Source organism: Haliaeetus leucocephalus, unplaced genomic scaffold (genome assembly GCF_000737465.1).
Source record: "Haliaeetus leucocephalus isolate CR32 unplaced genomic scaffold, Haliaeetus_leucocephalus-4.0 Scaffold406, whole genome shotgun sequence".
Classification (NCBI taxonomy): Eukaryota; Metazoa; Chordata; class Aves; order Accipitriformes; family Accipitridae; genus Haliaeetus; species Haliaeetus leucocephalus.
Window position 1 is genome coordinate 932,585 of NW_010972842.1, and position 27,194 is coordinate 959,778.

Here is a 27,194-nt window from a genome sequence, read left to right on the forward strand (position 1 = left end):
TGTGTCACTCTGGCAGTAGCATGATCAACAGAGCTGGCTAAGTGCCTCCTCAAGCTGTTTCTTGCAGCCAATTAACTATTTCTGAAAATAAGAATATATTATAATGAGTGCTTATAAGGCTTTCTTACAAACAAAAGTTATACTCTTAAGTGTAAAACTTCAACTTTCATACTTTGAGTTCAAAACTTCATCTACAAAGTATGTACTTTTATTACTGAAGTATGCAAAATCTTCCAGCTTCTATTCTTAGTTTACCAAGATAAATAGATCCAAAGGGACCTCCATGATAAAATATCCAAAAAATACAAGAGGAAAAAAACCCCAACACTTAACTGCCAATATTTTTATTGTGGCAGCGACAGAATGAAATCTCCTTAATGCTTGTTTTCAAGCTCCAGTATGTTGACATATCTTTCAGCTAACACAAAAAGCATTATCTTCAGGAACATAAATTCCTTCCTAGCTCATTACAAGAGATGTTTAGTACTCCTAATCATCTCCTCATCTATTGTGTAGTCACACAGCAGTAACTTGGTCTCCCCTATGTATCATCTGCACATTACACTTGACCCTCCTATGACATGATCCTTTCCAATTACTACATGGACATAGATTGAACTTTGGCTACCCCATAGCAGAAACACCTAGATGCATGAAGGTTCCAGGGAAGAGAGCCAGAAGGGATCAAACAGACAAGGGAAGATTCTCAAGAAGAGAGCTAGCTAAAAGACAACAAGCCAACATGCTTCAGAAGAGGCATGAAAAAAGCCAGTTCCAAAAGATGATAGACTATTGAGATGTTTGGTTTGACATTAATTTCCTTAGCAATTCTGTCTAGATGGAATGAGTAAGCCCTGAAGTAGTGCCTGCTCATCCTTTTAAATGAAGGTTAAACAATAATAAAAGTTTAATAAACAAAACTGCACAGAACAAGATTTAAAGTGAAAAGTAAGACTGTCATCAGTGCAAGCAATCACATTAAGGAGAAATAGCGCTGTTACATGGGGCAGCAAGGGAGGGGCAGAGAAAGTTGCACAACAGCTTTTCACAAAGAGTTCTTTATAAAGATCAGCTGCATCTTCTAGAATAGATGTTAGTGAGTGGGTGAGGACAGGTGCACTCAAGACAAGTAGAACTCAGACACTATTAAGTCATCCTTATAGATAATCATTAAATAAGACCTTATCCACCCCCCCAAATAGCATTCTCACAGCATGTCCTGCTATAGATTAAGGAGCACTTAAATGTAAAAATGGAAATATTTTCTCTTACTGAGGCATCCTGGTTTTCCTTGGTTTAAAACTGCAGATCTGGCAAGAATACAGCCCCATTGGTATGAGCTGAGAGATATACACTTTTATGTACATCCTGAGGATCCCTGAGAAAAACTGTACAGGCTTCCAGAACATGGACCTAAAGTTTACATCTCAATTTAGACAACATACAAAGTATGTATTTCACACCAATGTCTTATTTTTGCAGTACTCAAAGGATCACAATGCACTTCATTTTCTCAGCACATTAGCTTACCTGTGTGAATTCAAAACTTCCCATGCCGTGTCTTAAAATATAATTAAAGCTATAGCTTATGTGAACAAAAACTAAGTTCGCACTGAGCTCTGAAGTTGCGTATTTGTTGGAACAAGACCCATTTTTCTGCACCTATAACCACATCAACAATATTACACAAGACAGTAAGCATTTTACAGTAATACAAGCTTTAAATTTTTTTTAAATAAAGTCAAAGCTAGAGAAGCATGGAAACATTTCCCCTCCTCTTTGCCTCCCCTAAAGGGGATTCAACAAGAACAGAATTAGTAGACAACTCAAGTGAACAACACTAATTTTTATTTGTGTTACAATACAGCCACCATAAAACTTGAGCTGAACATAAGACTTGCATAGATTTTTTTTTATTTTTTTTTTGGGGGGGGGGGGGGGGGGCAAAGACTCTCCATTCACTGTTTGGCACAAAGATAGCTAACAAGTTTCACTGTAGTTCTTCTTAAGAAAAAGAAAGAGAACCACACATTTGGTTTATCTAGTAAGCAAAGCTAATACACAGCTGTGATTTTTTTTTCACTCAAATAGTGAAAGTCTTCTGGGAAAGACTTCTTTGTGCTTTGGTTAAGAACTTACAAATCAAAAGCCTAAGTATGATCCTTTTGCAGAATTACATTCTTGGAAATACATACAGTATTGTGTATCACATCCCTCTGATAGAAGGCAGAATTTATGAAAAGAACATTCATAAAAAACAGAAGCCAGTTCTGATAGGCTAAGAGTGACACCCACTGATGTTGGTGGTGGGGTTTTTTTGTTTGTTGTTTTTGTTTTTTTTTTAAATCTGGGCAAGACCTCCTATTATGTTTTCTCACCCTGCCATCTGTAAAATAACTTCAATATTCATAAAATGAAAACTTTTGCAGGCATGAGCAGTTGTAAGAGAGACACATGAGCCAACACAGTTTTCTACTGGTGCAGAGTTAGTTTACAAACTAGGTGTGAGAGTAGTCACTATCCCTCAAGAACCCACGTGTCAACAACAAGCAAAAGATTACAGACAACTTTTTTTTTAAGCTTCCTTCTCCCTGCATACTTGAGGTCTAGTGAACAAAATGATGTGGTGATAAAGCTGATCATTCTGTCTAAAGTGCTTGATGAAAGCAGGGAAACTATAAAAATGATAAATTAGTGAACCCAAAAGTGGAAGAGTTACATCTATCACACAAAACAAGAAAAACTGGAGCATTTTCACATTTTCTTCTTTCATTAGACAAGATACAGCAAAACAGATCCTTCACGGTGAAGAGCTCCCTTAAAGTGTATATAGTTCATAACATTTTTTCTTGCATTTCTGGGATACAGAGTCATTTAACATAAGATGTGGGAACAGTGTTCCAAAAAAGAAAGTATTATTACAGGTAAAAAAATTAAGATTACATAGCAAGTTTTAGTCATTAAAAAAAAATCTTTGGGAAAATGCTATTTAATGCTTTCAATAAATTTAAGTGCCCCGATACTATGTATTTTACAGTAGAAATGCAAGAGCCTTTGGAACGCAGCAATGGTTGGTTCTGTGCATGTCTTCTCTTAAGACATCATCTTTTTCTTACATTCCACTGAGCAAAAGACCATCCCTTCCACTGGCATGAACTTCTGGCCAATTAGACACTTGCTGCAACAGGAACACAAGAAGCATTCCTGCGTAGCATGCCAGTTGAAGTTGTTGTATGTCACACGCTGAACTTCTGGATCTATAGCATTATGACAGCCTTGGCAGATCTGTTTAGAAACAAAATGACACTTAAATGAAGCATACAAATCCTATCTACAAGTCCAATAAGAGTTGGAATTCTTAAGTGTTTTTGGAGAAGAGACAGGTGTTAAAAGAAGCCTTTGAAATACATTTCCAGCTTTTGATTTTCCTTTATTTTTAAAAGCAGAGTTCCTCATCAGAATGCAGCTGAGGACACAAAACAAAATAATAAAATGCACACAAGAAGTTAGTTGCTGCTCGGACTAAGCTTAGACAGTTATGATGGTTAGGGTTTCCCAATGCCCAAATAATGATAAAAACTTGTCATGCCAAACAGCACAGATCTTCATATATTAACCCACACATTTGAAGAGATTAGTTACAAATCTTCTTGTGCATTGGCAGCTGTAAAGCAATGCCAAAGAATTAAAGATTACTAGAAGGTCTTGGATATAATTCCATCTTAAAATCTGGTTGTCAAAAATTATCATTTAGATCAAGGAAGTTAATGTTTTAAGAGGAAAAAAAAAAAGCTTCTCCAAAAGATAATTCCTTACACCTACCTCAGAAGATTATTAACTGCCAGCTAGAGATAATATTTTTTCCCCTCCATTAACTACATAAACAGTCTAGATGCATATTAGACTGAACTCCCAACTAACAGCTAGTTAATTGGTAGATATGAATGGACCATCATCTCAGATTAGAGTTCCTAGCACAACTAGGAATCAAGAACTACCATCCTTTCCCAAACTTCTACCTTTATCCCATCAGTCACTCTCCTTTATAACTCATGTTGTTAGAAATACAAAGAAACAAAAGTACCTAGATTGCAGTTGCCACTACAGGCTTTTAGCAGACAAGCTGAAGTTGAATCCCACTGGTCACAATGAACTATAATTGACATGAACTAAACATTTAGCAGCATTACTCATCTTCATCAACTTTACTCCTCCTGTTACAAAATCCTGCTTCACCACTGGCAAAGTTAAAGGTATTTTCAGAACAGCCTCCCTCCTGCCAGTATTCAAGTTTATGAACTGACAAAATACTTGTCTGCTTTTAAGTTTTTCTTCAACAGGGAAAAAGATGATTAACTTGAGCCTAAACTTGCATTCAATTTATCCTCTTCAGGTACTCCCACACTGGGAGAAAGTGAGAGTTTCAAGCTCCATAGATGTATGTTCCCTTCCTTCACAGCACCAACAACTCTGTAAGGATCTTACCGCAGCGTGGTTCTTCACATAGCAGGGTTTGCAGACTGGCTTGTCATTCACCATTACATAGATTTCGCCAGCCAGAACGCAATCACAGTCAAAACAGCAGAAGTGTTTCAGATGCCAGTTTTGACCTTCCGCTTGAGTATATTCATTGCTGAATATCAGCTATGACAAAGATACAAACAAATATTATTATATACATTTAAATAGTATGTCTCTTAATAAAGCTAGCCTCAGGATGCTTTGTAATTTCCAAGGAACTCCTGGTGATTCCACCGTTTCAAATTATTTCAACAACAAAACCGAATGCATTCACTTGTTTGACTGTTTCCCAAAAGCCTCCATTTCATTTATTAAAAGCCAATAGATGTCAAAGACACCAGGCAGGCTGTTCTCTGTATGCTGCACAGGGTGTAATTTAGTAAGGCACTCCCCCTAGTGTCGTTCATGAGGAAACAACTGCATAACTGGGGCTGCAGAAGCATTTGCACTCGTGTATTACACCCTATGTCCTTTTAGACAGCAACGACCCGCCCTGTCCCAATCCAAAGCAAACTATGGATCTTCCCGAATGTGCAGTGTCCATATCGGTTTCAGTTCCTTACAACTACAATCAGCTAGAACTGGTGAAGGCACATCATCTCCCTGCACTAATATATTTTACTAAAAATCATACTCGCTTCTCAGGGGAGCAAACTTGTGTGCTAAAACAAAAGGACTAGGATATTTCCTACCTCATCACATCCAGCACAGCGGGGTTTTTCACTATCACAATAATGTCTTCCACAGTACAGGTTACCATTCTTCCAGAAATAGATCATGTCTACTAGAAGTTCACTGCAGGTGCAACACACAAAACAAGCTGGGTGCCACAATTTGTCATACCCAGCACGTTCTGCGTAGACAGCTGGGTCACCTTCTTTCATGTTCAGTTTGCAGCGATAGCAGGACTGGAAAGGGGTTATTACCAAGTTAAGTAAGTCTTTGAAGAGGTACATTTATAGCAATCATATATTACCAACATTTAATAAATCCCACCTTCCCAGACTGAAATTAAAGCATTAGTTTACTCCCATGATTAGACAATAGTGTGACATGATACCACAGTACAGGTTTAACTAAGCAATTCAAGATGATGCACATTCTACTGACATAGCACTAGTGCTACTTAAATGGATTATTGTATTTTGCCATATTCACATTCTTGCAACTACAGTCCAGTTCTTAAAAAAGCAACAGGCAATTAAAATTCATGTTATGTTCTATAAGCCTTACATACTCAAGAATAAGGACAGAATAATAAGGACCCTCCATCAAGGCTAACCAACTAGACTACGACTAGAACCCATGACAAGAAAATGGCTGTACTTATAGGTCATGAGAAGAACAAGCCATATCTGCATCACTGGTAAGAAAAAAAAATTGTGAATTGTGATTAATGATCTTAGGATGGGGAGAGTGGTTATAGAAAAGGGACTACAAAGTTTATGAACACAACTACACTACAAATAGTTGCAAAAAGTTCATAGGCAGTCTTCTGCCCCATACCTGCTTACAGAGAGGGTTTTGTCATCGAGTCAAAAAACACAGGTGGTTTATGTTACTGAAACAAAAATTTTTATCTACAGTTTAATCACCAGTTTGGCATTTCCTGCACTCCAGTTGGTCTGTGGACTGGGTTGAACATCCTGGGGAGGTTTTCTCTATGATTCACATCACTACAAGCCCAGCCACAAATGGCTTTTTTAATTGTGTGTCTGTATATATATATAAAAAAATAAAATATATATAAAGTCTCTCAGCTGCAAGGCATATTGATCAGATCCCCATACTTATGTCAGACAAGCAATTCCAAAATATACATAGAAAGACATCAAAAGGGGAGGAAGAACAGCTTGGAACAGAATGAAAAAGGAACTGATGAAAGGGAAAGTGTAAATATATATGTATATAAAGCTTTTTGATTCTTTCTACTTTAGACCTCACACTCCAATAGGAGTCATTTTCAAGGTTTATTAGTTGTATGGACCCCGATGAGGGCAAGATGATTCATTTACTTACCATGTGCAACATCCCCAGCCTAGGTGGTTAAAAGATGCATAAAAAGATTTACTTCTTTGCAAGATAAAAATACGCTGAATATCCATTTTTCTGTTATTCAGCTTTCAGTCATGGTGAAATAGATTATTTTTTTTAAACACAAAGGCAATTATTATAGGTATATTAGCATTAATAGTAGAGACCTGGTTGTTTGCATTTTGTTGTTGCTTTTTTTAATCAGGTTTAAAAAAAATTGCAATCCATTCCTATAATGAAAATTAATTTTTCAAGGGATTCTATTTACTACAGCTACAAGAACACATACTTTCGGACTCAGTCTGAAAGACAACGTATGAGAAGATTTGGAGAGCAAAGATGCAGAACTAATAATAATCGATAGAAAAAAGTGTAGACGAGGATGGCAATTCTTCTGCAAGGCATTTAAGAGCTCTTCTCTGTATTCATTCATTTTGAACTGTTCAAAAAATAAAGTTGTTGAGATAATGCTATAGCATATAGCTGAAACTAAGTCACTTTGCAGAAATCAGACAAAAAATACTTAAAAATAGTATATCTAAATTCCAATTATTTAGCCCAGGGTAAACTCAGTACCCAACAATAGATAAGCAATTCAAATGTTCACTTACACTATTAAACAATTCTAAGTCTCTTTCTAAATCCCCACCCACAGTGATGAGATACACCTGGACTAAACAGTAGGAGGTATACTCAGGTGCTCAAGTAAGAAAGTTTGGAAGTGATAAACAGTTGTAATGTAAAAACAAAGCACCTTTTTATACAATTACTCAGGAGGACAGAGTGCCTCCTACCCTTGACTTCACGTAGTCCAAGCTAGTTGGCCAGCAGGGTACAATGCAAGGTGTTTATTTCTGTAGGTGTTTCTTGAGGAGACAAGTGAAGAATTGCTGTCGTGAAACTAAAGTAACCCAGCAGGAGAGGCTGAGTTAAGACAAAGTGACAGCAACCTAATCAAGCCACGATAAAATAACTTTTTAGAATCTTAGAATATCCATGATAAGATAATGGTAAAAATAACTGAATAATTAATTTTAGAAAGTAGCTACAGGTAACCAAATGGCACAGCATATGACTGAATTAAGGTAAGGGGGCATGTTCAAAGCTAAAACTTAAGTGTTAATTTTGTATTCCATATGAATTACACCAGAAGTAATATACTGTGTCAGTTTAAAAAAACAACCAAACAACAACAAAAACACACCAAAAAAGCACACCACAGACCCCAATAACACTAAAAGCCATACTCTACAGCCATGTTAAACTTCTTTTCCATCTAGAACTTGAATATTCATTTTCTGTAAGTAACCTGGAGACAAATAATCTTTGGGATTCATACATATAATAGCAACATTTCTGGAAATCAAGTTACAGGAATTTTTGCCACTCTGAAGTGAAGGTCTACCTTCACTAAACTAATTTAATGTTATTTCAGTAATCCTATCCCTCTTTTGTGTTCATAATTGGTAGCCAAGGCATACAGAGCAGAAGTTAGCAAGTTGTGTCAGAAATACTTTATTAAGGGTATAGTTTTAGAAATATCAATGAAAACTGGGTAATTTTATATACCTTATTTTTTGTTGAGCTATTACAAGGCAGAAATCAGATGCCAAAAAAACCCCCCAAAAATAGATCTGAATATCAAAAGAAGGCTAGTCAAAACAGCTGTTATATGGCTTGGCTTGTTGGACATGGGAGGGAGAGGTGTTACTTTACTATTTCTTAGTTTCATTTAATTTTAAACACAATTTGTCAAGTGGGTAATTTTGGTGCTCTTCCAAGAAAGAAGAGAAAACAGGCTTCTAAAATTAAACTAAACTCTTCAAGGGGAGACAAGTGTAGCAATTAAGACTACACAAGTATCTTTATTATTATTCTGTAAAAGCCACCCTGCTATACTGTATCTCCAAGCTAACATGTTTTTGCAACCAGGATGAAAAGGTCACCTAGGAAGTTACTTGCTACAATGCATTAAATACAGTCAGAAGCCAGGGTTCTGTGTAGACATTCACAACGTTTTCCAGTTCCCCTTCTTTCTTTCCCTCCCCAGATTTTCACTATTCCAATTTAACAAACAAGTTAATTGGGTTAAAATGACCAAAGAGAGCATTTGGATGGTAATAGAGGTTCTTTTTTTATCTTTCCTTTCTTATACTTACATACTGAGATGCCTTCTGATCTGGGGACTTGCCCTCCATCGCTCCTACAGCAGCTGAGGTGCCTCTGTCACCATTGTTCAAGTTATTCTTGTCAGTATCTCTCGTTTCCACCTCACCAGGGAGCTTGACATCTCCTACGCCAAGCGCCTCGCTTTTGTACTTCTTCACAAACTGTTCCATCTGCTTAACTTCATTGGGGGAGAGCTCGTGGCATTTTGAAGGATCCTGATCATGAGCAGGCAGCTGCTTAGCCAACTGCTTCTTCCTGTACTGTGCGCCTTCCGAGCCAGCAACAGGCTGCTTCTCCTTTGGTAGCATCTGCATATACTGTCTAGCCTGAACCAGAAGGAATTAGATATCAGATGCCACTTCAACTATAGACCCGTCCTTTTAAGCAAACACGCAACTAAAATCATCTCTGCTGTTGTTAGTGACAGTCAAATTTGTCAAAAACAAGGTTCTTTCCATAAACATTAAGCTCCCGAAACACAGTAGAAGGAGATAAAATACAGCAGATGCATTAATTGGCTTTTTCCCAGAGTAAGAGGCAGGCTTCCTTTTAAGCCTTTTACAACATGCATAATAGTTATTACTTCTTAGAGTAAATAACATTTACACAGCACCTTGTCTCTTCAAAGCTATCTAGAACTACTAATCATCAGTATAGCTTTAAAAAATAGAAGCTAAATAGCCTGCGTGGAGCATACAGCCCATTGCTGAAATAATTCTAGCTAAATAAAGAAAAAAGCTCTAGTTTTAATAAAGCTAGGACAAGCCTAAAAATCAAGGTGGTAAATGAATGTTAAGTAACAGTCAATTTACATGCACAAGGTTTGATTAACTGACTGAAAAAGGATATTTTGAGAGATAGGTCAGAGATAACACATTTCCAGCATGGATCACACAACACTGCAGTACAGTAGATTAGCAATCAAAGTTTGAAAAGCAAAATCCTCAGAAGGCTATCTACCATCTCATCTGCTTCAGCTGAAAACATACTGGAAGAGAGTTGGTCTTTTAGATGTCAACACTGACCTTGTTCTTACCATATACAGTAAAAGCTATATGCAAGACTGAGCATTCCCCTTAACCTTAAACAACGACAAACTGTTGTGGGGTTGTTGTGTTTTGGGTTTTGTTTTTTTTTTTAATTATTTTTCTTTTAAGCCCACATTCCATGCAAATTTTTGAAATTTACTAAAAAAAGGCAGGTTAGAGAAGTTTGACTTGAGGGACTTAGCAGATAACGCTTAATCCTATCTATTAAAAACCACCTCGTTCCCTGGTTCTCAAGAAGTTCCATAGACAAGCATCCATATGTGCAAGACGGTAGAGGCAAGACTCATTAAACAGGCACCATATTTTTAGTTTTGAGGAAGAAGAAAAGATGACTACAATAGGCAAATTTACCCTTCCAGTAAGCTCTACTTCTCTATCTCCCATCAACTCCTGCCTTGAGCATGAAGAAAAAGTGAGTTGGACTTACAAGTGTCTGATTCTGAACAGGAGGAGCCCACTCAAAAGTCACAGTATTGATGGATATATTCTTCTTGGCTGGCACTGGATTAGTCAGTATCATTACGTTGCGTTTATACATGGGAATGCCATCATTCTTCAACTTTGCAATAAGGGTCGTATATTTTGTATCTTCAAAGAGCTTCCCCACTTTCCGATCTTCCTCATTGCTTGTGAGGACATCATGCTCTTCCTGGCCACATTTGCAGTTACGGCATATTTTTCTGAAATTTATGGAAACAGCAACAAAGTTACAGTCTCAGCTGAAAATTACATCTCACACCAGCTGCATGCATAGTAACAAGTGACTGGGAACCCAAAACCTTGTTTTCAGTGCTTTAATTAGGAAATATACAAATTATTCTGCAATACGTCAAACACCTCTTGAGGACGTTCTTCACTTCTCCTGTTGTATTAATTACATTCTTTGTTCACAGAGATTGTGTTCAGATAGATATCAGTCAACTATACTAACGCATTTTGAATATGATGCTACATCATTCTTTCAGTTACATCTCAGTACTGTTCACACACATACATGTCCATTATTACCCACCTACCAGGTTTAGTATCGTTAGTCACCCATGAGTTAACTTAAATGCATCAACATGATCATCCCAGCAATCATTTATTTGGGCTTTTAGTTTTTCAGGTTCTCTTTATACACTCAAAATTACACTATACTATTTTCTTCATATGCATTTCACTGTATGCATGATATTTGGTTATCACAGGGCTGCTATCATGTGGAAACAAATATTTCCTAGAAAGGAAAAAAATGCACACAGCCGTACATACAGTGTAATTGCACCAAGTTCTGTTCAAAGTTCAGCATTTAAAAGAAGATGAAAGAAAAGTGAAAGGCTTATATGGACAAAGCCTTTCAAACAGCTCTGAACCAAGTCAGAGGTACTCTGGCACACGCTGTACAGAGAATTTTCACAGATAACATCCTTAAAAGGTAGGAGGCTTTACTTAGATATAAGTGGTATTCTTTCATATACAACATATTTGAACTCCTTTGATTAAGGGATATTGGATAGCAATTTATTACCTTAGGCATAATTAAAAAATTCATATATAAACCAGAACCTTGGATTAGACAAGCTAGTTTACTATTTATTAATGGTTTCCCCAGAGCTTCAGTTCAAAGCAGTCAGCCACAGCATATGGAAACTAGCTAAGCTAGATATTCACTAAAGGTTCTTATTATAGCCTACAAAAATGGATCAACCTTCTGCATCTCTAGTTTGAAGATGAATAATTTTTTACTCCATTATTTATTCTTCACCTAGCAAATAGTATAAAACTACTACCTACTACTACTGCCTCAAAACCCATCGAAATCTAACATTGTTCTGCATCTTGCTTTCTAAAGTCTCGAAGGCAAGGCACATACCTTATCTTAAGTCATCTAACAGGTACATAACAAGAACACACCACGACTATGGAAGGCCCATTAGGTGATGGGAAAGGAAGGAAGGAGGACCTGAATATAACCGGTCGTGTGAAGTGATGCACAGCCAACCCCAAAGATACGCACTACATATGTACACCAATTTATGATGTGGGGTACTATCATTTCAGTGTGTGATGAATGTTGTCCTGGTCATGTAATTATACAGCAACCATAAGTCATGGTAACCTAAGTCATAAGGCCCACTCGAAACAGAAATAGCTAACTCTGCAAGAGAAGTGAGCCACGCCACTCTAAAAATAACAAGAAAATAAAAACATTAACAGAACAGATTCTGCTTTGCAATGCATAAAAACCTAAAGAGATCAATAATTGAAGTGCAGGCTGTCTGACAGCTTGCATGACTTCCAACTCATTTCCACAACAGGAAAGATGCACAGAATTTCAAATATTTGGATACCTAGTAAACACTAAGCACTTTGCAATCTCCCAGCTTACCAAAACATTCAAGCATGAACTAGCATTGCCCATTAAGCCTAAATGCTGTACTATGCATCTCAAGCACTCACAACATAAAATTTTGCAAGATCTTCAGCAGTCTACATGAGTCCTTTACCTAGCTAATAGAGACTATTTAATATACTAATAAAGCAATTTATATTCACTTTGATCATCTTTTAAGGCGTGCATATGATTATACCTTATTACCACATCTCAATCACATCTTCTTTGAAATCTAATATGAGGTGACAAAATCAGACAGACCTTACTTTTTGCAAGCTTAGTTCATTATTACATCGTGACCATCATGCAGCTATATGCCTTACAGCACACATGCAACTTGAATTCAAGCAGTTAGTCCATCTGAACAATAGCTTACCAGGTATTTTCTTCACTTTTTCAACTTAAGTCTTTAGGAATAGTAAGCCCCAGTTTCAGTTTTGCCTCTCGACAGGATGTGATCTAACTACATTGGTGAACGAACAGACATTCTCAGGCAACCTTCACAGACTCATAGAAGTAAAGTATAGTCTTGCTGTCCAGAACTGCTCTGCTTGCAAAACAGAACTCAGCAAGAACAATTCATACTGTTGTACTGCCTGCGTGGTCACAACAGCAGCGTGACAATTTGTGCAGCTCTCCCTGCTCTGTACAGCATCCAGCTACGTGAAGCAGCATTGACAGCCTGCAGAGACCAGACCATCCCCAACGAGCTGTGGCGGAATTCTTCCCCTGAGACTTTCACACATGCTGGAAAAGCCACAAGTGCACCTTATTTTTGCTCACGCTACATCATGAAATTTCATATCTATTTTCTAGTAGTATTCTCTCAGAATGCAGAACAGCTTTGAGATCCTGTTTCTGTTTCCAACTAGGAGAACCCCCTGACTCAATTGCTTTTAAACACCCTCAGTCCCACCTTGAAGGCTTAACATGTTGCACTAATTTCAGTATCTGTGAGAGATTTTTCTGTTGTCCTGATAAATAGATGAACAGATAGTTGCAAAGAAGTAAAAGCATATAACTTGTCCTCAGGTCCTTCCTGGGTCCCACTGTGAAAACCACCATAGAACTACGGTGCTTTACACTTGCATTGAAAAGAATGAGCTACTCGCTGATCTCCCCAAACCGCACACTTAATTTAAGAATTTGACTGTGTACACCTCAGTCTAATGCCATCTCCTTGCTCTTTCAAGATGAAGTGAATGACTGCCTACATGGAGTTTGCAAGAAGCTGTTACAGGGGCTATGTTACAAAATTACAAGTGTAGTAGCCCTGGCATTAGAGCTTGTGGATAATTAAGTCTCCAAATGCAGGAGAAAACAATCCGGAAAGAATGTGGAGAATGCTGAGTCACAACTGATGTCAGCATATGTCAGTAAGTCAAAGGAAAATCCCTGAGGCTGTTGCCATTTCCTCTGCTCCCCAAGGCTCCTCTGGATCTCAGCCACATGAAGATGTCTGTACACTGCTAACAGCCATAAAGAAAGGTTTCCTGTCCTGATTTATAACCCCTTTTCAGGACTGGAAATTATTCAAGAAAGATATCCAGTTGACATTTACACACATGACTCTTCCTGCTTAATACTGTTTACAATTTAGTCATACCTTCTTCCACTAAGTTGCCACATCAGAGTCCTGTTCATTAGTCACTGTCCCTTCTGCAGAAGGGATATGGCCAATTACTTCTACTTAGAATAGACCAGCTGGTCATTTCTTTGACCACGATACAGCTATCTTACTGAAGTGACCCCGTCCCGATACCTCAAACTTACACTTCACAAGTCTGTCTGATAACTGATGCTTAATTTTTATTTTTGGTGTTAAAGCAAACACCTCACATGTGCCAGGAAACCCAGTTGCTATTATATACACACACAGAGACATATTTATAAACACATGTATATGTATAGACTTAACTATCTCCTTTGGCTCTATCAAGAAGACAGGCAGTGAGAATTTCTTGTTCTCGCCATCTGCATTGTCAAAAAGATTTTCCCTTCACTTGAGGGCATTCAGCAAGAACCCTACTTAAGGAGGTATTAGGGACTCCTGCTTATGTGTTCACAGCTCAGGACTTCAAAGGAGAGAAATGTTCCTCCAGTCAAATCTCAGCAATTTGGGAAGCTTTTCCCATTCCAAAAGTGCAAGATAGGGAGGAAGCTTCAAAATTGTAGAATTAAAAGTTGCATATCACTGTAAAAGATGGATCTTGTAGATTGTGCCTTGCTTCCAGGTCTTGGGTAGGTAGAAAGAAAGAAGGTAAACAGATTCCACCCCCTCTCCCAAGCTGGTGAATTCCTGTGTCCTGGATGTCTACTGACAGCAAGGATTAAAGACTTCCAGTTCTTTCTCCAACCCCAAATGTCAACCATCCTCCTACTTTTCTATCTTTTGGTGTATGGAGAGGAAAAATAATTCAGATCATGACCCTTCCTACACTGGCTTTGCAGTCATTCTAGTGACAGGAGGCAGCAGCTGCAAGCACAGGGATGCCCTCAACAAATACCTGGCAGGTCCTGAGGTTTGTGTCCTCCACACAGAAAGACTAACCTCTTCCAGTGATTCCTTCTGTTATGCTTTCTTGCTATTAATGCAGCTATAGTAATCACAAATGTTTTGAACTGTGCCTCAGTACTTGCCTGTCAGCTGTAGTATCAGAAGATGTTAAAGCCAACTTAAAGCTCTCCCTGCCTGCCAGGGATTGTATCTGTGCAGAGAAGCCAGATGCTGAAAAAGGTCATTCCCAAGCTTAAGATTCTTGTCTCCAGAAGCTTTTTAATATCTTGGCAAGCTGCAGAGACAATTATTGCTTTCCTGTATACACATGGCCAAGATAAATCAGAACCTTCCCTCCTGCTTTTAGCGACTGACTCCTGTCCAACACTTCCCTCTAGTGGGAAACATATTCCCAAAGAGCAAACATGTATCTGACCAGCAATGTCTTACCGCCAGCCTGCTCTGTGAATTTTGTGGAGACCATTTTGCAGACTGACAGAAATCTTAACACCTGAACTGAGAAGACCGTGCCCACTGCTGCTACACTTTGATGGAAGCATGACTGTGAGGGCAATTTTAAAAGCAAAAGCTATTAACACACTAAGATAATGCAGGTAATTGTTCAATTGTTCACCATTCAGCTACTGTTGTAGACCATGGCTCTCACTGTATTCATTTTGTGTTCAGCTCACAATACAGGTTTTCAGAACTTCAAAATTTAGGAACAAATTTTACAAAGGGCTTTGTTTACCACCATTTCTAAACTAGCCTAAATTAACAGTTCTGCACCTATATAAGCATCCCACACACTGTGCCAAGAATTACAGCACAAAGTGCCTAAACAGCACTTGCCATCCCAGAAGAGGCATTTTCCAAACACTCCCAGTATAGGGAAGAACAGGGTAGCAACTCCATGTAAAACCCTGCTACTAGATAGGTATACTTGGATTTTTTTTCGTGCACTTTCCACTCTGACTCGTCAAAGGCAGAACTGAGGCTCTTTTATACTGAAATACTGAAGTTACATCTTAGCTCTTTGAGGTACATTGGAGTTTTCACGTATCAGACCAAGAATTATGTGATCTGCTGAAGCTCCCCAGCTCCTCCCAGGAGAGGGCAGTGTCACGCTTACACAGACTACAGCAAGGGCTGCAGCCTGCAGACAAGCACAGCTGCTGCCTTACTGTACTGGATCTGGCACCTATGGAGGTAACTCTCTTCATAATGCCCGTATGGTGCTGCGCTTTGGATGGGTGGCTAAAACAGCATTGATAGTACTTGCTATTGCTAAGCACTTCTCTCTGCCAGTGTCAAGGCTTCCTCTTTTTTGGACTCTGCCTCTACCTCGACAAGTAAGCTGGGCATGGGCAAGAAGCTGGGGGGGGGCACAGCTGACTCAAATTGGCCAGACAGATACTCCATACTAGTGTCATGCTCAGCCATAAAACAGGGGCAGAGGATGAAGACGACAGGGTTTTTGACTTCCAAAGTGGACACTGCCTGGAGACTGGCTGGGCACCAGTCTGCTGGTGGGAGGTGGTGACTGACTGCCTTTGCATCACTTGCATGCCCACCCTCCCTCACCCATTAAACTGACTTTATTTTGTTTCATGAGTTTTCTCACTTTTCTTCCTCCATTTTGCTCCCTGCCCCATTGTGAGGGGACAGGGGGTGAGCAGCTGTGTAGGTGCTTGGCTGCTGGCTGGAGTCAACCCACCACAGTTTTCTTTCATCCCAATGCATAACAGCTTCTTTAACTACAATCCCTACTTCAACACCTGTCTTTTACAGGTGAGTAGCAGTGAAATCCATGACTAAACTTGAACTGATTTTTAGCATTCGTGTTATAAAGACAATATTCTGTCCACTTGTGCTACAGTTTGCTTCTACTTAAAACAGTTTCAGATTTTAAGGCTAGTACAACTAAGTGAACAGGTATTTGGGATCCATCCCTTTCTGTTCAAGTGGTAGACTCCCAAAAAATCTCTGTACCATGCAAAATATAGTAATATATTTTTTCCTTTGAAAGCTGTTTACACAAAACTGATTTCAGACTTCAGATTCACACCCTTACTGTCCCCAGTAGAAGCTCTGCTGAAGAAACAGCTACTTTCTAACCCATTCTTGAATTGCCTCAATGGCTAACTTTTCAACTGTTTCAGAGGTATGTGCCACGTTTGTCTGACACCTAGATTATGCTTCTCAGACTACTTCTCACCACTTTATTTACCCAGTCTATCCTATATAGATTTGGTTTCCAAATTAAATCTTAATCTTAACTAAGTAGTCACTAGTTTTATGTCTTTTTCTTACTCGCTCTTCAATCCACTGCTCTCTACAAGCTCTTGCTTTCTAGGAAAGACAGTGTTGTGACAAGCTATGTATTCAGGACCTGGCACAATGAGCCCTAACCACAGGAGCATAGTGAAAAGCGTATAAAGAAAACACACAAAAACCTCCAAATACACACACAGAAGCAAACACACATTCTAACCTCGTAATCATGCTATTATATGGTTAAATCACTTCAGACATTTTATTTCTTTTTATCCCAAATTCTTCCCTGTTAAAGAATAAGCTAGGTCTAACAAAAGAGAACAAAAAGGAAGAGTTGAGAAAAAGTTAACTGGAGTAACCTTTTATTTTTTTCTCCCCCACTTGCAATCTCCCCACCTATCACAGACTATGAACAAAGCTTTCTCTCAAGTAGGAAGTGACATAATTTCTCATCTAACCATGGATAAACAACACTATTTACTCCTGCAATTTTTTTGTTTTACTGAATTGCCTACACACATTAACCATGTTCCATTGTATTTTACAAGTACCACTACGAGTCCCATCACTGACTGAGTGCATATTGAAAAAGTCTTCCCATAAATTATTTTTTATCTTTAGATGATCACATTTATTTACTAGTGTATTACAAATAATGACATGGAGCAAGGAGTGGTAAGTTGTTTCTATAGCTACATATTACAGATATGTAGCCAAGAATATATGTTCTTATCAACTTATAGCAAGTCTTTGCCATGGTCTGTTCATCATATTATTTTCTAAACTGAGTATCGTTGGCAGTCAAATACTTGGGCAAAGTTGTAAAGTCTCCTAGGCCTTATCTGCACTGATGGCACTATGGCTGGGATATAAAGACTACCTTAAAAAAACCCCACAAAATAAAACCCTACTGCAGATAGTTATGACTGTAGCTAAATAGCATTGGTGAAATGTAATCATTTTAATTGCTAGTGTGTGCTAGTGCCACTAACATTTATTTTTATGTCCCTTCGAGGCTGTTCCCTTTGAGAGGGGGTTGTTTTTTGTTTGTTTTTTTTTAAGTCAGAATCACTAAGCTACATCTTGAAGCACACCCAGTATGATCAGTGAACTAGGCTACCTAGATATATACATTAATATGCATATATACATCTTGTTTAAGTAAGACAAGAAAGGTCTTAATAGAATACAAAGTTTCTGCAGAAGAAATGGCATAGACCACAGCATAGACTATTTACTTCTACTATCATCAGCTCTTACTGGTTTAGGAACAGTGCATCATCCAAGGCCAAGTACTAACTTATTTTAATTATGACATCTCTTCCCCCTTTAAGTAATTTGTAGATGTATACAAAGTTTCAACATCTTTTCAACATAGATAAGATATTTCACCTAAAATCTCAGAACAAAGCTTATGTACTTGGTCAGGAGCTGAGAAAGCATTTTATTACTGAGATAAAGCACACTTCCCTGTCATCTCTCTTACTGCAGGGATATAGTTGTTTTTACAAACCTACTTCAACTGTTTATTAAGCTAAAGCAAATGCTTCAGTAGAAGTACTACCATAGACTTCAGTGCAGATGAAATGTATGTTCCTAAGTGATTACATCCTTAAACACTCTATTGTAATGCAACTGAGAAGTCCTGGCCCTGAACCTAGACACAGCTTCTTTAAAGCATCTGAATAGCTTAACTGAAAGAGAGAACAAAAGCAGTTAGTTACACATTTGCATATATGTGCCAAAATCTGCAGTGCTGAGTCACAGCTTAAGAGACATCTGGTGTCACTTACCTCCAGAAATGAAGCTCAAATCCTTCACACTTATCCTTGCATTTTAAGCAGGGGGCACCAAATCCTTGCTCATGGCCCAAGCCCATCTGTGTACAGAGCAAAATGACTACAGTCAGCTTCAAGAAATATGCTGCATGAATGATCTTACTGCTGCCTTTATAATCTACAATCCACAGCTAAAGCAAAAGATAAGCATTTCACTAAGCCGACATCAGGACAGTCTTTTGAGTTCCACTCACCTTTCTATTGTACCTACATAAGCAACAGTGTTCACACAAGCCTGTTCATAGGGTTGAGCTAGCAGGCAGCAAGTTAGCCTTAGCCAAACCCAAGTATTTTTCTGGTGACTTGTCTCCCCAGCCCAGCTTGCTCTGCAAGCTTCACACAAGAGAAGCAGCAGATTGTCTGCAGCTCTTCCTTAGATCTGTGGCTGTGAAACCACAGCGAGTGAGGCCATAAGACCTCAAGTCAAAGGACATTTAATCCAGCTGTCAGGACAAAGTTATTTGCCAAATACGACTCGGCAAAAATACAGAAGAGCAAGAAATAAACAGAACCTACATTTATATGCACTAACCTGGTCACCTGATAGGAATAAAGAAAACACCCAAGTGATTTGTCTAATATTCCCAAGTATATTTGAGACTGGTCTGACAGTGATTGAGAACAGAATATACCCTTTACAATAACATTTCAGCTGGACTAACACCAGCTTACTTTCCGAGGAGAAAGAGAAACAGCACAGTTAGCAAAAACAACGACCATAAATTATATGCAAAGGGTTTCACCCTGAAAAAGATTAAAATGACAGCTGACCAAGTCATAATGCAGAGGAAATGCAAGAGAATATAAAAAACAGTGCAGAGTAAAGGGCAGGTATTCACACAATATATCAACACATCAGCAAATTTAACTGAGTAACAGCCACTGGGTAGTTCGGGGTGAAAAACAGACACCAAGCACCATAACTTATGCATTCATATAACAGTAAATTTAAAATGCCTCACTCCAGCTCTTTAAATCTTTGGGGAACGTCGCTCTTAAATCAGATGGATGAAGGACCACGGAACTGTGGCCACAGTTGGGTGTGCAGGCTCATGCCCAACATGCAGAGGGGAACCCATCCCCACACCCCCACCTAACACTCCAGTGGTGTGAGGAGCACTCCTAGTCAGCTGTGGATAGGCACAGTGGGAGGAGGGACAGTCAGCTCACCTGTAGTTTGGCTTTTACCATGAATGGAAAACCAGCTAGAGCCGACAAGTGCTGGTACTAATCTTAGTTCTGGCAACAATACTACAATGACAGGCCTAATTAGGTGTGGTGATGCAGTTTTATTATGAAGAAGTTTGCAATTTACTCTGAGAAGTTATACTACTATTGTTTTTTTATGTGCAAGGATAAGAAGAGCTCAACTTTCAACTTGTTTCTGTCCAAAATGAAGGAACAGATTATTCACAAATCACTTGCTCAACACAAAACACATGGTAAAATGCCGGGAAGACCATATTTTCAGTTATTTTATAATTTGAAGGATCACTGCCTCCATAGTCATTAGACATCCCCGAGGAAATTACAAATTTTTCTTGCAGCTTATGGTCTATTTAGGGAAAAGAGATACTTTGGCAGCTATTAAGTTACTGCTTGCAACTACAGAGATGGATAGAGGGGCATGAAATTATTTCTTCCTTTCTTATCTGGAAGAAATACAAGCCTGCTGTGATCATGGTGACATCTTTGTCAGCCTAAGGGCTCAAGAAGTTCACATGGTATAGGTGTTAACCTGAAGTCAGACCAGAAGACATCTAAAATAAACATAACTTTGAAGATTAAGTTCTTTCATCAACTACTTTTTTGTCTATGTTGGATATATAAAGCTAATGGGTTAATAAAAGTTTGTCTCCACTGAAGATGGGTGTTTACAGGGTCTTCTCATCTGGAATCCAGAGCCCCACCATACACACACAGTACCTTGGTACACACACACCATACATCAGAAAACGACCAAGCACTCTTGTCAAGTCGCACATGAAGAGAACAAAATGTTGGCCAGGATGTTCCCTAAGGAGAAAGAGGAAGCTAAAGCAATACAAAACAATTGCTTTTTTTCAGGACAGGTTGGTTTTTGTTTGGGGTTGTTTGTTTGGGTTTTTTGGTTGGTTTTTAAAGTCATACTCCCTAAAAAGCTGTTAAACTTAAAATGTGCTTGCACTGCCCTGAAAAACAGCCCCCCCCCCCCCCCCCCCGAAGCAAAGCCAACATTAACCCATTCTCTCTTGCTGCTACACCAGCTGCAAACTGGAATTACTTCTTTATGCTTATGCTCTCCCCTCCTTTAAAGAGTGGGAAAGGGGAAAAGGGGAATAATGATGATTTTATTGATATTGTAATTGGAAGGCTTAGAAACCTAGGATCACTTGTGTATAGAGCACTATTGTACAGTACACAGAGAAATAGCCTTAACATTTCAAGAATTACCAAAACAGAATCTGAAACACAAGTACAAAAATGAAAATGGTTTCTGCAATTTTTTAATATATCATTTCCAAGCCTCCTAACATTCAGGGTTTTTTAAGCTAAAAATACCTCTCCAGAAGCAAATTAAGAAGAGGAAATATGTGCTGTCTAAATGCTCCACCCAAAATGTACTCCCTTCTCCAGACAAAAACAGACAACAACCAGCCAGCCTACTTGCATCTTCACAATCAGCAGTGTCTGGAGATTTCTTCAGAAATACAGGATCCCACATTACTTCCCCAGTAATGAAGAGCACATCGTTAAGTAAATGCTTATGCAGCTTGAGACAAAGTGAATTAGCAAACAAGATAGACTTGTTTTGAAATGTATTTCTCAGTTTGCTGCACAACAGAAAGAAGGGGATGACCTTTCTATATGCAATGTCTGGTCACCTTATGGAAAAGGTTTAGCTCGAAACTAAGGGGCACATTGAGGACCAAATTAGACATGATTCCAGATGCACAGCCTCTGCCTTTGTTCTGATAGAGAAACTATGTGGCCATTTGCCAAAACCAAAGATATAAAAGAATTGCACACAGTGCTTTTGAGTTTGACTCTATCTAAAAGTCAGTGCACATCAAATATCCCTCCACAGTCCTGTAACAGGACCTCCTTCAGTGGCAAGGAAGCATCAGCCTTAGAAATGACTGTTTCTTCTTCAACAGCTGATTCCGCTGTAATTTGGGAAATTAAGAGAGCCTAAAGCTGCAGTATGCTTCTTCATTGCTGCTGCCTACATCTATTTGCCATGCCTTCTGAAGGACATGGCCAGCTCTGTGCTGGATAGAGAGCAGGCTGAGCACGTACTGGAGCGGGAAAGCATGCCTGACAACAGGAGGGAATCCATTTTCCCCATAAATGGCATTATGGGAGAAATAGCACAGATGGGTCAGCTGAAATACTGCCAGAAGAAGGGTCCTGCCTGTCTACTGCCATTAATTTTCATTTTACAGCAAAAGCTATCCAAAACCATCTGGTATTACTAACATACCCAATACAGTTTTAAATAGTCCGAGTACAGAAGACGATATAAATATGATTGAGATCATCCGTTGCATGCTGCTTTCAAGATTAAATAGTCCTCAAGGGCAGAGAATTTTAAATGGTTACAGCTAAGTGAGAATTAGTGAAAGACTGCACTGCTTCAGTTCAGACTGGAATCCAGAGTCAAAAGTTGGCTGTCTTTACATTAAGGAGCCATGTGTAGAAGCTTACTGTCATCTTAAAAACCCAAATGGTCCCGTTCAAGTGTCTAATAGTTTGTTCAGATGTGTAAGAGAAACAGAGTAGTTGCTATGAAATAGTCTAGACCTGGCTTATCAGAGGCTTCTGTCCACTGTCTCTCAATATTATCACTGTACAGCGACTAGTCTAATTCTGTATTCCCTCCCACAAAGCAGCTGGGCACAAATGATACAAAGGGTATCCTAGCAGAGTTCCACTGGAAGTATTCAATTATTTTGAGTTACCATTTAATAGACATCACACCCACCACAAATATAGCCCTCAAAGCTAGTTGCTCTGACCTTCCCGCCCCTTTACAGAGGGGCAGCAATAAGAAGGTAAAAGAGGAACCCATAACAAAATGGAGAAACTCCATTTGGCATTTCTAGGTCTCCCTCCCACAAGATTTCTTCTACGTCCTCAGTCCCACCAAAGGACCAGAGCTAACTTGGGTCTTGGCTGCTTTTCCTTCCTCCTTCCAAGGAGACTCCTGTACCACCAGACAGGTGAGCTGTATTAATATTTCACCTTGCCACAATACCGGTACTTAGCCTCTGCAGAAGATCAGAAGCCCTTTCCACTGTTTGAGACCTCTCCAGTATTTGAAAGGTTGTGGCTATACAGTGAGAAAGTTGTCATTAGTGGATTGTGATAATTAACAGTGGAGCCCCAGAGTAGACTTAAATCCTCTTCACTGTCCTTTTTGCAGATCTTTGTCCCGTGCCCTTGAGTCCTCCAAGGGCAGAAGCAAAGAAATCCATGCTAAAGCTATTCCTGGATTTACTGTAAAATCCCAGGAATCTTCTGGTTTGAAGATTACCTAACTATTGATCCATTTGGATGTTTGAGGGGCTACATCAAGTGATATTGTTTCCCATTTCCAATGTAAGCTTGAGAAAAACACCTGTATAACACAGATTTCTAGCATATCCTAAGGTACTTTAGAAACTTACAAAGAAATGAAGGTAAAGCCAAGTATGCAAAAAAAAAAAAGAGACTGTGAGAACAAGACACATTAGAAATCTCACATGCTGTGCATGCTTTATCGCTGAGACCTGATCTTGTATCACTCTATTCTGTACCAGCAGAAGTCTTCTCTATTAGGGAAACACAACAAATTGGAAACTAAAATAGGCTACAGCATTTAAATTTTAAAAGCAGCAGAGCTATATTATTTCTTATGATTCCAGAATGAAAAAAAAAACCCCAACCACAAGAGACATGGTTATATGGGGGCAATGCTTATAAGACTTCTACAGACACTGTACAAGAAGAGAGAAAAAAAGTTCTATCTGTAGTGAAAAGCAGTATCCCACTAACCACCCTATATTTGTTATTATTTAACATGTCTATTGAAATTGATGGGAAGTCTGTCTTAGCTTTTTTGACATATGCAGTTTGATTTAGGGAAAAGTTGACTGGAATTAAGATGTAGAAGCTTGGGTAAGGAGGTCCATTAGCACAGGAAGAAGGATGCCAAAAAGTGGCCGCATCCAAGAAAAATGTTAGAAAGATGATCTGGGCAGGACAGGCAGAAAAATAAATCGAGGAGCTGCAGCAGCCTATGATAGCACACAAGTACTAAGAATTTATTTTATTGTGATGTCTTCAACTAAATATCAAACAGTTCAGAATATAAATATTTAAGACACTGCTACACAGTCTACTGTCAAAAGACTAACAGCTATTAAAGATCTCAGCCGGATAGAAATCAAGTCATGTTTATTCACAAAGTCCAGTATTATGCTAGCTAAGTTGGAATGCAGCTGACGCACCAATAACACTGCCTATAAACCTCCAATATAGCACTATCCATCACCCAGTGCTGCAGAGGCTTTTTCACAATACTTGGCATATTTTGTTTTGACATCAGTGCTCTTGCCCAGTTGCATCTTCTAAGATTAGGTTTTCAGAAGCAGACCTGGAAATCTACATACTCACTTATTAGGATCTTAAGTCATGCATGAAAGTGCATGCTTTTTTTCAGCCAGTGCTCTTAGAAGCTGCAGCTAGACAACCTCAGACTGAGAACAAGGCACAACAGAAGGGTTAGGCAGACACTAAGAAACAAAAAGACCAGAAACACACATACAGCAGTACCAAAGTACAGTTACATCTGGTGTAATTCGGAATTATCATGACAGAAGCCTCTTTACTCCCTTGACCTATTCATTTGACTAGATAACAGCTGTGACGAGCTTTCACCTTCACAGTCCTACTCTTCCTGCAGGTCTCCAGCACCTAGAAGAACCTCAGCAACTCTGCATGTTAGCACAAAGTACATATTAGGGGGTTTGGTTTTGGTGGGTTTTTTTGTTTTTTTTATTTTTTGTTTTTTACATATACACCCTATGTAAAACATATATACACACACACCCCCCATACGCATATTAGTTATATATATAAACCAAACATGCATATCTATTTAAAACAGATTGTAAAATACAATTTTTAAATACAGCACAGTATGTATATTTACATCTACCCCATTGCATCTGTAAACTTTGTATTTGCTAGGAAGAAGCCATTAATTTGCAATACTTGTTCAGCATACTTTGAGATAAAAGAAATGTGGTTTTAAGCAACTTTTACCAATAAAATTTCATTCACAATTGTTACTCACCATTATTATTGTTTTACTTAGAGGAAAGGAAAAACATTTCTTTTTTTCCAGGAACACTTGCAGAAACAGATCTTTGTGCTTTTAATGACAGAATACTGTAACTTAAAAGTAAGTTAATTTTCCATCTCACTAATACTTGGCTTATAATTATAGCATATCAAAGAAAGTTTAACCTGATCTTAAAAGTCATGCAGTCCTGCATTCAAAGTGTTTCTTGGCTTGCTATTCAGGCATTTCATGTTAACTTACGGTCAAACACCTGGGGAGTACTTTTGCACAGAAAAAAAAAGTAAAAAATGTTTAATTTAGCCTTGCCATCTTTGCCAAGCTGATATCTAGGCACATTGGACAAAAAGTAACTAGGGGTGTGCATTCAGATAGGTGTTCCAGAAAACAATTCACAGAATTTTTTTTTAAGTTTGTGAAGGAGGAGGGAAAAAAAATAATCCCACCACAACATATGCAGGAAGCAGTTACTCAGTTTCCTTGTTAACAAAACTGAAGTAGTTCCTCTCACACCTCCACACTTGTTTTCATACTTCTCCTTGCAGGCAAAATTCACCATGAATAAAATTGCATTTCCTTGATCTTACTATACATAAGGAACAGCAAAGAAGCTCTGTTATCGTGAGTTTCCATGGCAGTAACACCAAAACAAACAGTGACCTCAACAGGAAGCATAGCCCAGCAGATATTACTAAATCATGCTTTGCAAAACACTAAAAAGTTGACTTTGCTCCTATACATATTTTATTCACCATTCATTTAACAACAAGCATTACAGTTGTTGACTTAATGATGGCTAAACCACTCTGTGTTTGGTTTTCCACCATAACAAAACAAACCAACCCTCATGCCATAGAAAAATAACCACACAGGCATTCTACATCGGAGAAGTTGCACCTCTTCCCCCCAAACTCCTCTGCCCCTTCTTCATCACAATCAAAGTTCCTTTTATAAAGCAAGCATTATACTGTGAAAGCTTATACAGAACAGACTCACTGCCAGATTCTTATTTTCTCTAGTGAAGTACAAGACCATGCTGCCAGCAGGACTGCAAAGCAGGACCGTGACCTACTGATTCATTTTACCAAGCTCACAGAGGTGACAGACAGGGCAGGAATCCAGACTAGCAGAACTTTGTTCTAACAGAGGCTTCAACAAAAAGCATTAAATCTTCATTTTCCCTATAGCCTCCAAGCAAGGTTTGAGAACACAGCGTACATTGTGTTTGAGGGAAATAGTAATCTGTTTGTTGCACAAGTACTTTTCAAGCTGGAGCTGCTGTTTTTAGGCTTCAGTTCTGTGTGCAATCTCTTTTTATATACAAAATTATCTTCACGATCCTCAAGTGTAAGAGCAAATGCAATCGCTCCTGAGAAAAAGGAGAAAACTATATAGTCAGCCTTAAACTCCCCATCCCCTTTAAGGGGAAATTATAACAGACAGTAATGTATCAGTCTTAGTATTAACACAGTAGCTAAGAAGACTGCCTTGCAACTGTATTTTCCCACACTATTCACTGCCTAGACATTTGCCAGTCATTTTATGTCTCTGAGAAACACACCAACTTGACTACAAAAGTTATACATATATGTGGAAAAACGTGTATGTTCTGCATATATTCTCAGTGCTGAAAATTCATTCTGAAATTTGTGTTTCCTGCAGACTGTGGTTGTCCAGAACTCAGGATTCAGACCAAGAGAGGCATCTGGCTACACAGAAGACTTGCTTCCTCCAGCCACTTGTGAAGACAGCAAGATGAGTTTTACAGCATAGAAAAGAAACTGAGTAGAAGATGTTAAATGAAAGGTCTGAGCTGAAGTAATTGTGTCCCCAGATTCCTCACAGCCAAACACTTAAGAAGAGTATGTTACACAGGACTGCTGCCTTTCAGTCATAAGACAGCAAATATATGACCTATTCACTGCTAAAAGGATGGGTTAGAAATTGTGGCAGGTGGGGCAGTAGTTCTTCCTGCTGAAGGACAGGTAGGTTGTTTGAGCCCTAGTGGTCTTGTACTGGAGAGGAACCGATTTCTGTCAGATGAACTGTGCTAGAACTGTTAAATTGGGGGGGGGGGGGGGGGGGGGGGGAGAAAAAACACCAACAA

At 38.7% G+C, this 27,194-nt stretch overlaps 1 protein-coding gene across 1 annotated transcript in view; it reads right to left on the bottom strand.

Annotated features, from left to right (window-relative positions):
- Positions 1-2,931: 2,931 nt before the first annotated feature.
- The window catches only part of TES (testis derived transcript (3 LIM domains)), a 27,422-nt gene continuing 3,159 nt past the window's right edge, over positions 2,932-27,194 (bottom strand). The window contains exons 2-7 of the mRNA XM_010573997.1: positions 18,718-18,803; positions 10,201-10,453; positions 8,715-9,050; positions 5,214-5,429; positions 4,486-4,644; positions 2,932-3,285 (exon numbers count right to left, since the gene is read on the bottom strand). Coding sequence (XP_010572299.1) covers positions 3,094-3,285; positions 4,486-4,644; positions 5,214-5,429; positions 8,715-9,050; positions 10,201-10,453; positions 18,718-18,803 — 1,242 coding nt within the window. The 3' untranslated portion in view covers positions 2,932-3,093. The remainder of the gene's footprint in view (positions 3,286-4,485; positions 4,645-5,213; positions 5,430-8,714; positions 9,051-10,200; positions 10,454-18,717; positions 18,804-27,194) is intronic.